General features: G+C 43.3%; 1 protein-coding gene across 1 annotated transcript in view; it reads left to right on the forward strand.

Annotated features, from left to right (window-relative positions):
* The first annotated feature begins 6,998 nt into the window (after positions 1–6,998).
* Mapre1 (microtubule associated protein RP/EB family member 1) overlaps positions 6,999–16,204 on the forward strand; it is a 30,251-nt gene continuing 21,045 nt past the window's right edge. Inside the window, exons 1-2 of the mRNA XM_077799689.1 lie at positions 6,999–7,078; positions 14,095–14,218. Coding sequence (XP_077655815.1) covers positions 14,098–14,218 — 121 coding nt within the window. The 5' untranslated portion in view covers positions 6,999–7,078; positions 14,095–14,097. The remainder of the gene's footprint in view (positions 7,079–14,094; positions 14,219–16,204) is intronic.

Raw genomic sequence — 16,204 nt, forward strand, 5'->3', positions numbered from 1 at the left:
TTGTTGGAAATAGGTCATTTCATTCATTCAGTGTGGAATAGGGGCTGGGGATGTGGCTCAGGGGTAGCACGCTCGCCTCGCATGCGTGCGGCCTGGGTTGGATCCTCAGCACCACAGACAAAGATGTTGTGTCCACCGAAAACTAAAAAATATTAAAAATATTAAATATAATTATTAAAAATTAAAAAACAGTGTGGAATAGGACAGTAGCCCAGGAAGACATGGGCCCTTGGTGTCTAGGGCAGTGTCCTGAAAACTGTATCCCCTGGAGGACTATGACAATTGATTGCTGGTCCCCCCCTTCAGTTTATAATGTATGCTCTAGGACTTTGAATGTGCTCTTCCTTGACCACACTGAGCTAGTCTGAACCTTGGTACCCAAACATGGCTAATTCATTTAAAGAAAGCTGAGACATCTCTTTATCCACCAAGAAACCCCAGGGTTGATTCTCCTTGTGCTTTCCTTGGCACTTCTTCCAAACTGCCAAGTTGTCCTCCACCCGTCCTGGTTGGGAATGGTGCTTAGGTAGAGTCTGGCTGGTTCTCTGTGAACTGACACCCCAGACTATTCCTTGAGGATTTACTGTATGTGTGTCTGCCATTAAGCCAGAGCCTCTCATGACACAAGAAAAAGGACCCCAGACAAACATCTCTGAGGTTCCTTGTCAACAAGTGAATGCAGAAAGGGAAGGATGAGATGTGAATGGGACCCTCTTGGCCACCAGTTAATCTGTTGTGCACCTAACAGTCTGATACTTTTTCTACCTGGGTTACAATCATGCCATTCTCTATGGTTACACGCCTTGGTCCACCATGCTCCCAGAGGGTCTTGCCCACAATTGAGTGACTAAGCTTGGAGAGTGGAAGGATGGAGTACCAAATCTGTTATTAGAAAGTTGCCACTGGCTACAACATCTCAGGTATGAGTTGCCATGGTGAGACAACTGGTAATTAGCAAGAGGCTGGGCCTGGCCTCGCACCGTGAGGTGTGGAGACTCCAGGGGCCCTGGCTGCCCAATTAAGCCATCTTGTGTACAGTGCTGCTCTAAATGCCAGGACAGGATGAAGCAAAACAAACAGCCCCGGGCTCGGAACACCAAGAGAGGAGGTGGACTAGCCCTCCAGGTGAGGGGTCCTGGGGTATGTTGATCTACTTGTGCAGCAGGCTGGGGGAGGCATCTGTCTGTGTTTCTTCAAGATGGGGCCATGCTTGGATCCGAGTGATTCTGGCCTGTGGCAATGGGAGAACATAATGTAAAGAGCTCAGTTTGCATTCCATGTGGGAAATTTTTGAAGCAGTTTTGTGAGTTTGTGTCCAGGGTCTGTGACATGGCCATCTCATGTCACATGAGATGTTTTGGAGTTCTTCATCCTCATCTGAGAGGTGGAAAGGATCAGTCATGGTTGTTTGATCAATCATTCTGGTTACTGAAGTAACCAGACCGCTGTGAAGTGCTTTGCCTGGTGTCTGGCAGGCCCAGTGTATTGAAAAGAGCCATCAGAGTCAATGAATTGAGTGGCTCAGGTAATGACAGTATTCAATGCTTGGATGGAGCTGCTGATGTTCGCTGCAGTCACAGCAGCTTCTGTGTGGTCTCATGTCCCTCCTAGGGCCCCACTAACAAGTCCAGTGCTCCTTGTTAGGGTGAAGAGGTAAGGGTGACTTTGGCTTCCAGGACCCTGGAGGCCTCTTGAAGGGATCTTGTCAGGGGGTGCAGTGGCTGTCCTCTGGGCAGTTCATGGCGGAGGTGTGGTGTTGGGGCTCAGTACTGGATAGACAAGTCTCTGCTCCAGACCTGTATTTGGTCCTTGATTTCCTCCATGGAGCCAGACCGAGTTCCTGTTCTGCCTTCACCCAGCAACTGGCTCTAGACCTGGGCTGTACTCCTGTGCCCTGGTTTACCCAGCTGTAAAGCAGCCCTTCCCAGGGCTGATAGGTGGAATCTAGTAATTCAACAATTGGGAAGCACAAATGAGAACTGCTTTTTATTATGAGGGAATTTATTATTAGCAGCCTGAGGTGAGGCCTGTTTACCATGATTATATGTCAGAGGACTGAGAAAGCTCCTCTCACACCCCCAAGATCACAAAGCCATTATTAGCCTCAGGTATTGAGTTAAACTGGTCTGTGAAGCCAAAGCCTACCTTTTTTGTATGTGTGTGGGGGAGGAGACTGAACCCAGGGGCACTTAACCTGGGAGCCACATCCCCAGCCCTTTTAAAAATATTTTATTTACAGACAGGGTCTCATTGAATAATTTTAGCTAAACTGCTGAGGCTGGCTTTGAATCTTCCTCAGCCTCCTAAGCCACTGGGATTACAGGTGTGCACCTCCACCCAGGTAAAGCCTACTTTGTGGATCTCACCTCATTTGCTTTTGTTTTGCAGCCTGGGGGAGAAGCTGCTGCCTTCCCTGCTTCCTTTCCTTCTTTCTTGCTCCTTAGCTTCTTTCTTACCTTTCCTTCCTTCTTCCTGCTGAAAAGTTATTGGTTTTTAAAATCTTATAAAATAATTTTAGACTAGACTTAGAGAAAAGGTGCAGAACTAGTACAAAGAATTCCCTGACAGTCATTCAGATATGAACATTTGGCCCCATTTTCTTTGTCATCCTTTATATTCATTTTTTTTTTTCCCTGAGCCAAAGTGAAAGTAGCAGACATGGTCTCTCTCTCCCTTTAAATCTGTTAGTGTGTATCTTCTGAAACTTGAACATTCTCTTATGTAACTATAGCACATTTATCACAAACAGAAAATGAACATTCAGCGGGGTGTGGTGGGACTGAGGCAGGAGGATCCCAAGTTCAAGGCCAGTCTGGGCAACTCAGTGAGCCCTTGTCTTAAATGAAAAAGGGTTGGGGGATGTAGCTCCACCAGAGAGCATATCTGGGTTCAATATCCAGTACTGCAGTGGGGTGGGTGGGGGAATGAACAATCATCCATTTATTTATATAGATTACAAGCTTTATAGGTTTTGCCAATGGTTCCAATTATACCTTTTGTTGTTATTTTTTTTTCCAAAAATATCTTCATAGAGAAAGAAAACATATACATTATTTTTTATACTGGGGATTGAACCCAGGAGTGCTTTACCACTGAGCCACCTCCTGGCCCTTTTTATTTTTAATGTTGAGACTTTGAGACAAGGCCTCACTATATGTTTAGGGTCTCAGTAAATTGTCAAGACTGGCCTCGAACACATGATTCTCCTGCTTTAGCTTCCTGAATTGCTGGCATTTATCACTGGGCCTAGCTCTACATATATTTTTGTTAGGTCTAGTACCCATTCTAGAATCACATGCTTGCATTTAGTTTTTAGTTTTTGTTTTTTGAGTAGAAGGACAAGAGATTTTGTTATAAAGGGCAAGTAGAATACATTTGAGAATAGGAGGGTGGGGGATCTCAGAATGGTCACCTTCTTTTAGATTTTTAGTTGTGACATACATAAGTCACAGTGCATTAAGCCTGGGGCTTCAGGTCTTGGAGCCTGTCTCTATTCTCTGAGCTTTGGCTTATCCTGAACTGACAGCATTGCAGAAAGAAAACAGGTTGGCTTTACTGGTGTTGACAACTGTTCATTTTGAGTTCTTCGTATATCTCTGCTTGGAACAGCCTTCTCTTCTGAGAAACCTTCCTTACCCCTGTTCTAGGCAGGAGAAGAGCTCTTCCCTAATTGGAGTCTCTTTCCCTGAAATTGGATGGAAGAATCCATGGATTATTATTATAGTTATTATTATAATTTCCTATTTTTGTAGTCATCTGTTCCACTAGTATATGAAATGCTTAATACAAGTTCTTTTCTTTTGTGTGGTACTGGAGATTAAACCCAGGGATACTTTACCACTGAGCTACATCCCACTCTTTTTTTTTAGTACCAGGGATTGAACTCAGGGGCCCTCGACTACTGAGCCACATCCCCAGCCCTATTTTGTATTTTATTTAGAGACAGGGTCTCACTGAGTTGCTTAGCCTCTTGCTGTTGCCGATGCTGGCTTTGAACTCCTGTCTCAACCTCCTGAAGTGCTGGGATTATAGACATGCTGTTGTGCCCAGCTACATCCCATTTTTTAATTTTTACTTTGAGATGGGTTAGAGGGTCATGCTAAGTTGCTGTGGCTGGCCTCAAGTTTATAATCCTCCTGCCTCAGTCTCCTGAGTCGCTGAGATACAGGCATGCCCTCTTGTGCCCAGTTCCTCAACACAGTTTTTTAATTATATAAAGAAAGAAGAGATTCCCCTACCTCCATTTTTTAGTTCAATGAAATTGTCATACACTTCTAAAACTCAGGCCTTGAAGACAAGGTGTTTTGTTTTTGCTGAGGAGACTCAGAATTTCTATTGGTGTTCATCAGGTTATTTCACACTTTAAAACAGATGAGCTTGGGGCTGGGGATGTGGCTCAAGCGGTAGTGCGCTCGCCTGGCATGCTTGCGGCCCGGGTTCGATCCTCAGCACCACATACAAACAAAGATGTTGTGTCCGCCGAGAACTAAAAAATAAATATTAAAAATTCTCTCTCTCTCTCTCTCTCTCTCTCTCTCTTAAAAAAAAAATAAAACAGATGAGCTTCGGTTGTAACTCAGTGGTAGTATACCACTGTGAGGCACTAGGTACAATCCTCAGCATCACATAAAAATAATTAAAACAGTTGCTTAAAGGTGTATATTATCATCTGATGTGGTAATACATGCCTGTAATCCCAGGGATTTTGGAAACTGAGGCAGGAAGTTTGCAAGTGTGAGGTCAGCCTGGACAATTTAGCCTAAGCCTGCCTCAAAATAAAAATAAAGAAGGCTGGAGATGTGGACTCTGAGTAGGCCATGGGCTTCTCTGTCATCTCTTTGGGAACTGTCGAGGGAGGGTGGGTGAGTTTTATTTTAGAGGATCTTGTTCAGAAACCTCCTGTGATTCACTATGTGTTTAGAAGCAGATCTGGCCCTAGATGTGCTTCTTGACTTTATCTACTGACTTCATCTTCCATACTAAAGTCCTCATCCCCTAAACAAAATGGCCTGTAGGTAATGCTGACACCAGTTAATTGACATCATTTTGTGTGTGTGTGTGTGTGTGTGTGTGTGATAATGGTGATTGAATCCAGGCCACATGTGAGTATTAGGCATGCGTTCTACCACTGAGCATGCCCCCAACCCAATTGATAATTAACTTGATAATTAACATTAAGTTAAAGGATCAGACATTGTAACATTTATTTTTTATTATTTTTTTGGTGCTGGGGATTGAACCCAGGGATGCTTTACCACTGAGCTACATCCTCAGTCCTTTTTATTTTGATCCATATACTCCTCCTGCCTAGCACTGTCTGATTTGAAATTAAATAGGGATTTCTGTCATTGTGCCTCTTTGCCTCCTATTCCATACTAGAAACTTTAAGAGGTTAGAGATTGCTTTTGATGCAGTCTCACTGTGTTGCTGAGAGTCTGGCTAAGTTGCAGAAATTGGCCTTAAATTTGCAATCATCCTGCCTCAGTCTTCTATGTTGTTGGGATTATAGATGAGTGCCACCATGCCCAGCAGCACTGACATTTAGTAAGCACATACTGTGTGCTGAAAGTGGTCCAAGAACTTTATACACTTTTTCTTGTCTTTTTTTTGCAGTGCTAGGGATTGAATTCAGGGCTTTGCACATGCTAGGCAAGTGCTCTACCATTGAGTTACCTCCACAACCCTTTTTTATTTTAAGACAGTGTATCACCAAATTGCCAAAGCTGACCTTGAATTTGGAATCTTTCTGCCTTAGCTTCCTAAGTAGCTGGGATTACAGGTGTCAACTGCTATTGCCTCTTGCTTGCCCTCTCCTTTCCCAATTCTTTTGCTGGACTAACTCCTCATCTTTCAAGATGAGTGTCCTCTCAGGGAAGTCATCCCACACTGTGGGAGTGATGTCAAGTTTTGTGATAAGCTCTTGGAGTAGCACATGCCACAGAAACTACCAGTATGTACTGGAGGTTGGAATATCAAAAATGTTCCCAAGCGGGTTGATAAACAGCTCCCACCCCAGCTCCCCATTCTTCTCTGAACACTTGCTAGGCTTCAGCAACTAAGGGGTGAGACTTGTCCTAGAAGGCACCTCTAGGACTCTACTCCACATAACACAAGTGCCATCACCCCTGCCGTATACTCCTCCTGCCTAGCACTGTCTGATTTGAAATTATATAGGGATTTCTGTCATTGTGTCCTCTTTGCCTCCTATTCCATACTAGAAACTTTAAGAGGTTAGAGACTACTTTTGAGGTTTACGGAGCTCACCATCAAATCCCTAAGACCTTCTTAGGGAAAAGTAAATACTTGTTGAATTAACGAATAAAATTATATCTAGACAAAGAAACCAGCCCGAAGTCTGGATCAAGCTCTGTAATTCTGGGAAGTCAATTGGCCTCTCTGACCCTCAGTTTCCTCTCTGGTAAAGTGGTGTGAGTCTTTCAGTAAAGTTTTAATGAGAATCCAGGTACAGACACTGGACACGGCTGGAACAAAAATAGGATGTTTGCGTCTGTGGATTTTATTGAAAGACACATAATAAAGGAAAAGACAAGTAATAACTTCAAGTACTATTAGGAAGAAAATAAACCAGATATTTCAGAGACATCACAGACAGGGCGGCCATACACATGTCTCTGAGGTGAATTTCAAGATTTTCTCTAAGGCACGTACCAAGTATCTTTTCAATAATCCATTTTTGTAAAACTTCATTATAAAACCCATTTTCTTTTGGATAACGAAGAACATGTAACTGGACCCCGCCTTCTAGGCAGAGTCACACCTTGCCTGAGGCGTGACTTCATTGGCTGCAGCCGACCACGTGCTCAGTAGCTGCAATCGGCGCCCCGCCTCCTGGACCTTAACAGTTGTCGATCAAGGGCTGAGCTCCGCCCCCGGCGCGCGGCCGAGTCCCTCTCTATAAAAGGAGCCGGCTGGCGTGACGAGCCCTTACGTCGGCGCGTCACGGGCGGGGGGTGCGTGTGAGGTCATCGCGCGGGCGGGCGGGGTCGGGCGGTTTGAACGAGACGAAGACGGAACCGGAGCCGGGCGCGGGCAGTGGACGCGGTTCCGCCGAGAGCCGGTGAGGCGGCTAGCGGGAATAGGGCGGCGGCCATGGGGATGGCCGGGTGAGCCACGGCAGGCAGGCACAGGCAGGCCTTGCGGGAGGCCGCTCCACACGGCAGTGCGGTTCAGGCCGGATGGGGGAAGGGCGTGGCCGTGACCCGGAGCGCGCGGCCTGGGTTGAGGGGCGCGCGCTGTGCTCTTCTGGGGGCGGGGCCTCGGGCCGGAAGTGGGGGCTGCTCGTCCGCGGCGTGGGGGCTTCTGGGCCGCCGCCGAGGTGTGGAACTCGCGCGGTGGCGATCGGAGGTCCCTGGGCGGTGGGCCCGGATGGGAGGGAGGTGGGCCTGCCGGGCGCTCTTGGGGCCCGCAGAGTGCTAGGCGGTATTGCCTCTTGGGTGGGCTCGTTGTGGGGGTTTAGACGTGGGCTCGGCGACCCTGGGCAGGTGCTGTAATGTCTGGGTTTCAGCTTCCTCATCTGTAAAACGTGCACAGTAATACAACGTACAGAAAGGGCTTTGCATGGTGCTTGGCAAAAAGTAAGCCAGCTCCTTGTACTCCTTCCACTATGTGCTGGGCATCGTGCTACACACCCGGGGGTAGGCAGGCAAAGACATGCTCTCCAGGAGTCTGCCTCGTGAGGAGAGAGCTAGGAAAGGAAAATGAATACACAGACAAGATAATTTCTGTAATTACTAGGAGGACAATGTAGGGTGATATTACAGTGTATTTCCAGGTGGCCATTTCTTAGCTGCCCTGGGGTGCTACAGGGCAGAAACTGACCTCTGCTCCATTTTGGGGAGGAGGGTCCTGAGGCCCATTGAGGGAAGTTATTGCCAGACCTGGCATACACCTCTTTGATGGGACGACGGGAGAATAGTAATAAAGATGGATCTTTATTAATTGGCACTTGTTGTGTGCCAGGCATTGTGTTCAATGTTTGATGTGGCATTATTTCATTTATATTCACACTGTCTTTTAGAGAGCTTATTTATTGATTTTGATGCTGGGTGAATCCAGGGCTTCATGCATGCTAGGCAAGAGCTTTATCACTGAACTATGTCCCCAGCCAACTTCATTTTACAAATGAGTCTGAGACTCTGAGTAGTGAAGTGACTTGCCTATGCTGCTTGGCAAATGACTAAACCCGCACCTGTGGCTCCAGAATCCAGGCTCTTAACCTTTATTTCACACTTTTCTTGAGTTTCTGAACTAGAAAGCCCATTTTGTTTAGATGGGCCTTTGGTTGTGGTGTGTCAGAGCGTGCATAGCAGTTTCTGACACAAGGGAAACTTGGCACTGGCGCGCTTTTCATTTCAGTGTTTTCAGCTAGATTCTCATTTAATTCTCACCACCACTCTGTGTAAAAGAGTGTTTTACCCATTTTACAGATGAACCATTTGTAAAGTGTTTTTTTTTTTTTCCTTGGATTTATTTAGTTTGGTGCTAGGGATTGAACCTCAGGTTTTATCACTGAGCTATATCACCAATCATTTTTATTTTTTTATTTATTTTTATTTTTAATTTTTTTATTAGCTAGTCCTTTTTATTTTTGATCTAGAAATGGAGTCTTGCTAAGTTGTTGAGGCTGGCCTCTAGCTTATGATACTTTTGCTTCAGCCTCTGAGTCACCACTGGTGGGGAAAGTGTTTTATCCAGGGTCACATAACTCTTTTCTGGCACCTCCCTCCCGCCATTTCTATAGGACACAGGGTTGTGCCTTGAGAGCAACTGGGTGCTCTTCAGCTAGCATTGAATTAGAACAAGTGATAGAACCTGCTAAGAGAGCTGCTGAAGGAAGAAAGAGAGGGAGAGAGAGCGAGAGAGAGCGTGCTGTGCTAGCTGGTTAGACAGGGGGGCTTTTTCATGGTGATCAAAACTTGGATTGAAGAGTTCTGGAAAGGTAAGGTTTGTGGGTAGTCTTGGGTCTTCCATTGAGGCCAGACAATGGGATTCTTTTTTTTTTTTTAATTTTAACTTAATTTTATTTTCTTATAGATGGACACAATGCCTTTAATTGTTTTTTTATGTGGTGCTGAGGATCGCACCCAGTGCCTCACATGTGCTAGGCAAGCATTCTTACCTCTGAGCTACAACCCCAGGGCCAGGCTATGGAATTTTTAATGAGGAAGAGCTAGAGGGAGCTATCGGTCTGAGAACTAGGCTATTTTGACTGCCTGGAAGAGCCGCTTAATTGCTCAAGTCAGTGAATGTTTATTGCACATCCACAGGGTGCCTAATCCTGTGTATTTAGTGACTGAAGAGTTTGTGGAGCACATGGGACTAGCTATTAATGTACTTACTGCTAATGAAAGAGTTTAAAATTATATGATGATGAAAGGCCACTAATCTTTTCTCAGCTGAGGTGTGGTCAGGAGACACGTGGCTTTATCAGCAGCTTAAATTTTATGGTAGCAATGCACAACACCCAGTGTACACATGACTGTCATCAAGATAGACTGCAAGTGCCCAGCCTGGGACCATGTTTTTTTGTTTGGATGTTTCTCTTTGGTATTTGATATTAGCATTTTGCACATAATATACATTCCATTGATTTGCTCAGGGATTTAAAACAGGAGACACTATCTGATTTGTGATTCAGGAAATTCTTTCTGGCTGCTGTGTAAGAACAGATTGCTGTGTAAGACAGAGTAATTTGAAGACTTGACAGTGGATCTTGAGGGATGGTGGTAACGAGTCTCAGGTACTGTTTTTAGTACTGAAGATAACATGTGTGAAACAGGGTGGCAGCCTTGGGTCTTGTTTGTTGAATTCCTCTTCCTTTAATACAGTGGAGAGTATTTTATTTCTTATCTCATTTAAATTTCTCCGTGCATAATTGGGAAGTACTTTATCACTGACTCACATTCCCAAGCCAAAATAAATAAATAAATCTCCTTTTCAAATAGGTTGTATTAACTTACAAAATAATTGATGTACCTTGAGTTTCAGTAACTTGAACAAGATCACACACCTAATGAGAGACGGCCTCACATTAAAACCCAGATTCTCCTGGTTTGAAATCATTGGCTCTGTGCATGGAGTGGATTGCTTTCTGATCCTTGCCTGACCTAGGAATGGTTCAGAAATGAAGAAATACTGCCAATCTAATGTGATGATTACAGCAGTCATAGAGGTTTGAATGAAGTGTTCTGGAAAAACAGGGATTAATTTCCAATGGAGTCAGGAACTAAATTGTTTGGCTCTCTTACATAACATGTTTTTATCAGCTGATTTCGGGAATGTGAGAGTGTTGATGGATTGCTTTCTAAAAAAAAGTTTATGTAGATACTTTTTTCTCTTTGTCATTGCCCTGTACATCCTGACAGCAGGTAGCTTTTAGTAGCCCTCACTGTGTGCAAGGCATTGTGTCAAGTGCAGTTGGGGATCTCTGAGGTTACAGAGCTGGTAAGTGGTTTAACTCTCTAGACCCCATTCACCCCTGCATAAGGAGATTGGATGGGTGGATCCCTGACTATTCTTGCTCTCACATTCTGTGTGAGAATGTGGCTTACAAGGTAGATTACTTAAGAAGGTGGATGTGGGAAGTCCAACTCGTACTCTAGGTGAGGGAACGAGGTGCCGAAAGAGAACAAAAGGCTGGATTTGGTGAGAGTTCCAGATTGCTGTGAATCCCACCCCTCTTGCACCATTGGCAATGTTTTTTTTTTTTTTAATATTTATTTATTACTTTTTTAAAGACAGAGTGAGAGAGGAGAGAGAGAGAGAATTTTTAATATTTTATTTTTTTTTTTGGTTCTCGGCGGACACAACATCCCTGTTGGTATGTGGTGCTGAGGATCGAACCCGGGTCGCACGCATGGCAGGCGAGCGCGCTACCGCTTGAGCCACATCCCCAGCCCCCATTGGCAATGTTGATGTCTAACGAAATGAGGAAAACTATTAGTGTCAAGGTCACTATAAAATCTGTGTTACAGGTATTCTCATGGTGACTGCCCAGGGGTTTCATTTAGATCTGAGTAGCCTATCCTTATCCTCATACTGCATGAGTCTTCCCTCTCTGCTTCCCTTATCTCATATTGCTTGAGTCATACCTCCCTGCCTGCTCCTCTAGCAGCAGTTAAGGTGATCTTTTTCAGACTTTAATGAGATGAGACTTTGCCCTACTTAAAACTCAACAGTAGATTCATGTAACAGAATAAAGTCCGTATTCCTTACTGGGGTTGAAGAGCCCTAACATGATCTGGCCTCTTGACTTCTTTTCCCATTTGTGTTCCTGTTTTCCCTCTTGTTCATTAGGCTGTAGCATCATTCTTCCAGATGTGGTTGCTTCCTTCTGATTCTTAAGCTCTGCTGTCACTTCAGAGAGGCTTCCCCTGCCATATTCCACAACCCCCTTTGGCCAAGTGTTTGGTGTAAAATGAGATTTTTTGTGTTGGGTCATTGTCAGACTTCCCACTACTCGAATGTCACCTCCTACAGACAGGCACATTGTCCCTCTTGCATGTCTGTTTTCAGGTTCCTAGAATAGTGCCCAGCCTGTGGTAGAGATCAGCAAAATATTTATTTATTTTTGGTACTGGGGATTGAATACAGGGTTGTTTAATCATTGAACCATATCCCCAGCCCTTTTTTATGTTTTATTTTGAGACAGTTGCTTAGGGTCTGACTAAGTTGCTGAGGTTGGCCTGGAATCTTAAGATTCTCCTGCCTCGGCTTTCCCAATCACTGGGATTACAGGTGTGCACCACTATGCCTGGCTTCAAGAAAATAATTTGTTGAGTGGGTGATGGATGATTCAAATGGGACTCCTCGACGATGGTATCCACATTTATTAGTGTTTTATTTGTTTTGTTTTTTTGATTTCGCAGTGCTGGGGGATTGGACCCAGGGTCTCATACATGCTAGGCAAGTTCTCTACCACTAAGCTAGATCCCCAGCCATTTGTGAGATTTATTACCTCAGTGTGGTGGTATGTGCCTGTAAGTCCCTGCTACTTGGGAGGCTGAGGCGGGAGTATCATTTGAGCCCAGGAATTCAGGGCCAGCCTGAACAATGTAGCAAGACTCTGTCTAAAAAAAATAATAAAATATAATTAAATTCAATGAGATTTGTTGCTTTTTGTTTATGTTTTGAATTTGAAAACCTGGCAGAAAGGTGAGGGCAATGTTTTCTGAGAGTGTGGCTGATGGGTCTGGGCATGCTTGGCTGCCAATCCCCAGGGCCTCCCTTTCTTCACTTGTAAAATGAGGAAAGTAAAAAAACCCAAAAAACAAAACAAAAAAACAAAAACAAAAGTACGAGTATAAAGACATGAATTGGCATGAACATACTTTACATACAAAGATATTAAAAATTGTGCTCTCTATATATAATAATTGTAATGCATTTCTGCAGTCATGTATTTAAAAAAATAAAGTCAATAAAAATAAGTAAGTAAATAAATAAATAAATAAAATGAAAATGAAGTGGACCTTGCAGAGGGTTGTCAGCAGAGAATTAGTATCAAGGGCTGGGGATGTGGCTCAAGCGGTAGCGTGCTCGCCTGGCATGTGTGCGGCCCGGGTTCGATCCTCAGCACCACATACCAACAAAGATGTTGTGTCCGCCGAGAACTAAAAAATAAATATTAAAAAAATTCTCTCTCTCTCTCTCTCTCTCTCCCCCCTCTCTCTCCCCTCTCTCACTCTCTCTTTAAAAAAAAAAAAGAATTAGTATCAAGGACTCTTCACTTGTAAGATTGTCATTTGGCATACCTTTATAGTATCTAGGTTATTGAAAATTATGAAAGTAGATATAGTCTTTAAAGACAATTTGGTAAGTATTGAAAATGGTAAAAAGAAGTAATGAAAGAAAACTAAGCATTTTGATGTCTTAATAAAAAACTTGGACTGATGAGTGTGTGTTCATGGTGCTAGGGATTAATCCCAGGACCTCATGCATGCTAAGATTAGGATGCCCTCTCTGAACTACACTGGAACGTCTTTTAAATATAGAGTTCTCTTTTTTTGGTAAATATTTATTTTTTAGTTGTAGTTGGACACAATATCTTTATTTTATTTTTACATGGTGCTCAGGTTCGAACCTAGGGCCTCACACATGCTAGGCGAGCCCTCTATCACTGAGCCATAATCCAAGCCCAACGTTAGAGTTCTTGTTTGCACCAGCCTCCCTCCATAAAGCCCTTTCCCTTTATTTAGTGCCTTTTTTTTTTTTAAAGAGAGAGTGAGAGAAGAGAGAGAGAGAGAGAGAGAATTTTTTTTTTTAATATTTATTTTTTAGTTCTCGGCGGACACAACATCTTTGTTGGTATGTGGTGCTGAGGATCGAACCCGGGCCGCACGCATGCCAGGCGAGCGCGCTACTGCTGAGCCACATCTCCAGCCCTATTTAGTGCCTTTTATAGTTAAAATTTTTTTTCAGTCTCCTTAAGATGGGATCTAAATTTTAGGCTGACTGGTGTTAGAAAGTTTATTTCAGGCCATTTTTGTTTGTTTACCAGGGATTAAACCCAGGTGCTTCAGAGCAACATCCCCTGTCTTGTTTTTGGGAGGGGGCATTAACAGGATTGAATTCAGGGGCACTTGACCACTGAGCCACATCCCCAGCCCTATTTTGTATTGTATTTAGAGAACGGGGTCTTACTAAGTTGCTTAATGCCTCACTTTGGCTGTGATTGGCTCTGATCCTCCTGCGCTAGCCTCCCAAGCTACTGGGAATACAGGTGTGTGCCACTCTGCCCAGCCTTTTATTTTAAGATATCATCTTGCTTAGTTGCTGAGAATCTCATTAAATTGCTGAGGCTGACCTTGAACTTGTGATCCTCCTGCCTCAGCCTCCTGAGTTGAGATTACCAGGTTATGTGCTACCTTGCCTGGCTTCTAAAGTCATCTATATACATGGAAGCCCAGGCTTATGACTGGAACACTAGTGTCTCTGGTTTGGCACCTTGGGGAAGAAGTTGAGGCTTACAAATTGGGTATTTTCTCAGGTTGACGCTGGGTGACTAGGAAAGGCTTTCCCTCACTTGCATGCTTACCATAATATGAGCCCTTCTCTTTTCTATTCATGTTGTAGAAGATGGCAGTGAACGTATACTCGACGTCAGTCACCAGTGATAACCTAAGTCGACATGACATGCTGGCCTGGATCAATGAGTCTCTGCAGTTGAATCTGACAAAGATTGAACAATTGTGCTCAGGTAAGAGAAATTCACTAGATCATTTTTCTAGGAAAGCCTTTAGATTCTTTGGGTGCACTCATGCCTGTATCTGCCTACAGAGCCACACAGAGAAGCTGCCATTCCTTCCTGTCAGGCCTACCCTGCTTCCTCTTCTAAAAGGAGCTATGCTTAAATAGGCTATGCTTCTAGTCTGCATGTCTACCCTCTTCTGCTGCAGAGACTGCATTCTGTGACCTGGAGCTCTGCCTCAACTTCTTATTCTTGAACATCCAGATTTCAAATGTTTTGTTTGAGGACATTAATTGTAGTACTGTTGTAGTTTTTTTTTGTGTGTGTGTGGTGCTGGAGATTGAATCCTGGGCCTTACTCACATATACCGAGTAAGTGCTCTACCACTGAACTACACCCCCCAGTCTTCTAGTTTTATTACTTTATTACTGGCATTTATTACTTATGGAAAACACATGACCAAAGTCAGGCAAATGCCATTTGAACCATTTTTTTTTTTTAAAGTTGTAGATGGACACAAAACTTGATTTTTTTTTAATTTTTAATTTTTTTTATTTTTATTTTTTTTTTATTTTTAATTTTTTTTAAATATTTATTTTTTAGTTTTCGGCGGACACAACATCTTTGTTTGTATGTGGTGCTGAGGTTCGAACCTGGGCCGCACGCATGCCAAGCGAGTGCGCTACCACTTGAGCCACATCCCCAGCCCACAAAACTTGATTTTATTGAACCCAGTTCTTCATATGTGTTAGGCAACTGCTCTACCACTGAGCTGCACCACCAGTTCCTTTAGCCAGTTTTAATAGAACTGCAATTTGGTAGGGAGGTAATGATTTTAAAGCAAGAATAAAAATGTGGTTTATTTCGGTATGTACTGACTGTATAACATTTAGAAAACTAGTAAACAAAAAAAACCTAAAATTCCATTTTCCAGGAAAGCCACTAGTTGGATCCTTCCTTTCACATTTCTGTGTATAATTTGTGTATGTGTGTATCCCAAGTTTTTGCAAATTTAATATTATATTGTGCATATTCTCCAGTATCATTAATTTAGAAATACTACTTTGAACAGCTGTATACTTTTTTTTTTGTTGGTACTGGAGATGGAACCCAGAACTTTGTGCATGCTAGGCAAGCACTCCTACCATTGAGCTATATTTCCAGTCCTTTTTGTTTTGAGACAAGAGCTTGCTAAGTTGCCCAGGCTAGTCTTGAACTTGTGATCCTCCTGCATCAGCTGACCAAGCCACTGGGATTATAGGCATGCATCACCATGTCCAGCTCCTTTATGGACTTCTCTCTCATTTCTTGAGAGTTCTGCTGACTATTTCTGAGTTCTAACATAGTAAAGAACATGTCAGGCTTATTAAAATTGGATTTTCCACCAATAGGAGATGATATCAGAAATATGCCAGAAAAAGGATGGGATGTGTGTCCTACTAGTACTTAAATTCATGCCTTGGGGGTGGGCATGTAGCTTAGTGGTAGAGCACTTGCCTAACATAAATAAAGTCCTGGGTTTATCCCTAGCACCACTCCCCCCCCCAAAAAAAATTATGGGATAGAGAATCAGAAACCCTCTGTCTCTCTTAGTAATAAGAACAGTAATCATTTACTTATATGCCAGGATGATTTAAATGCTTTTGAAACCTTTCCATTTATTTCTCACTGTACTTTGATGAGGTAGGTATGGTTGCTCTCTGTTTTCAGATGAAAAAGATGGTTTAGAGAAGTAACAAGACCAGCTTTGTATAGCTAAGAACAGAATTGGGATCTGAATCTTTGTCTAAATCAAGAACCTATATTCTTCAACCCCTACTCCCTAGTTGCTCTTTGAACTTTCTCTTTATTAACAGGTGCCATTTGGGTTGTTTAAAAATTACTGCTGTTTCTGATTTTTGTTTTCCTCCCAAGTTCATTTTCTGTATTTCCTCTGCATTGTTCCACTCCCAGGACCTACTCTTGGTCTTAGTTTCATTTGCTAATTTCCCCTGT

This window comes from Urocitellus parryii, chromosome 6 (genome assembly GCF_045843805.1).
Source record: "Urocitellus parryii isolate mUroPar1 chromosome 6, mUroPar1.hap1, whole genome shotgun sequence".
In the NCBI taxonomy this organism is placed as follows: domain Eukaryota; kingdom Metazoa; phylum Chordata; class Mammalia; order Rodentia; family Sciuridae; genus Urocitellus; species Urocitellus parryii.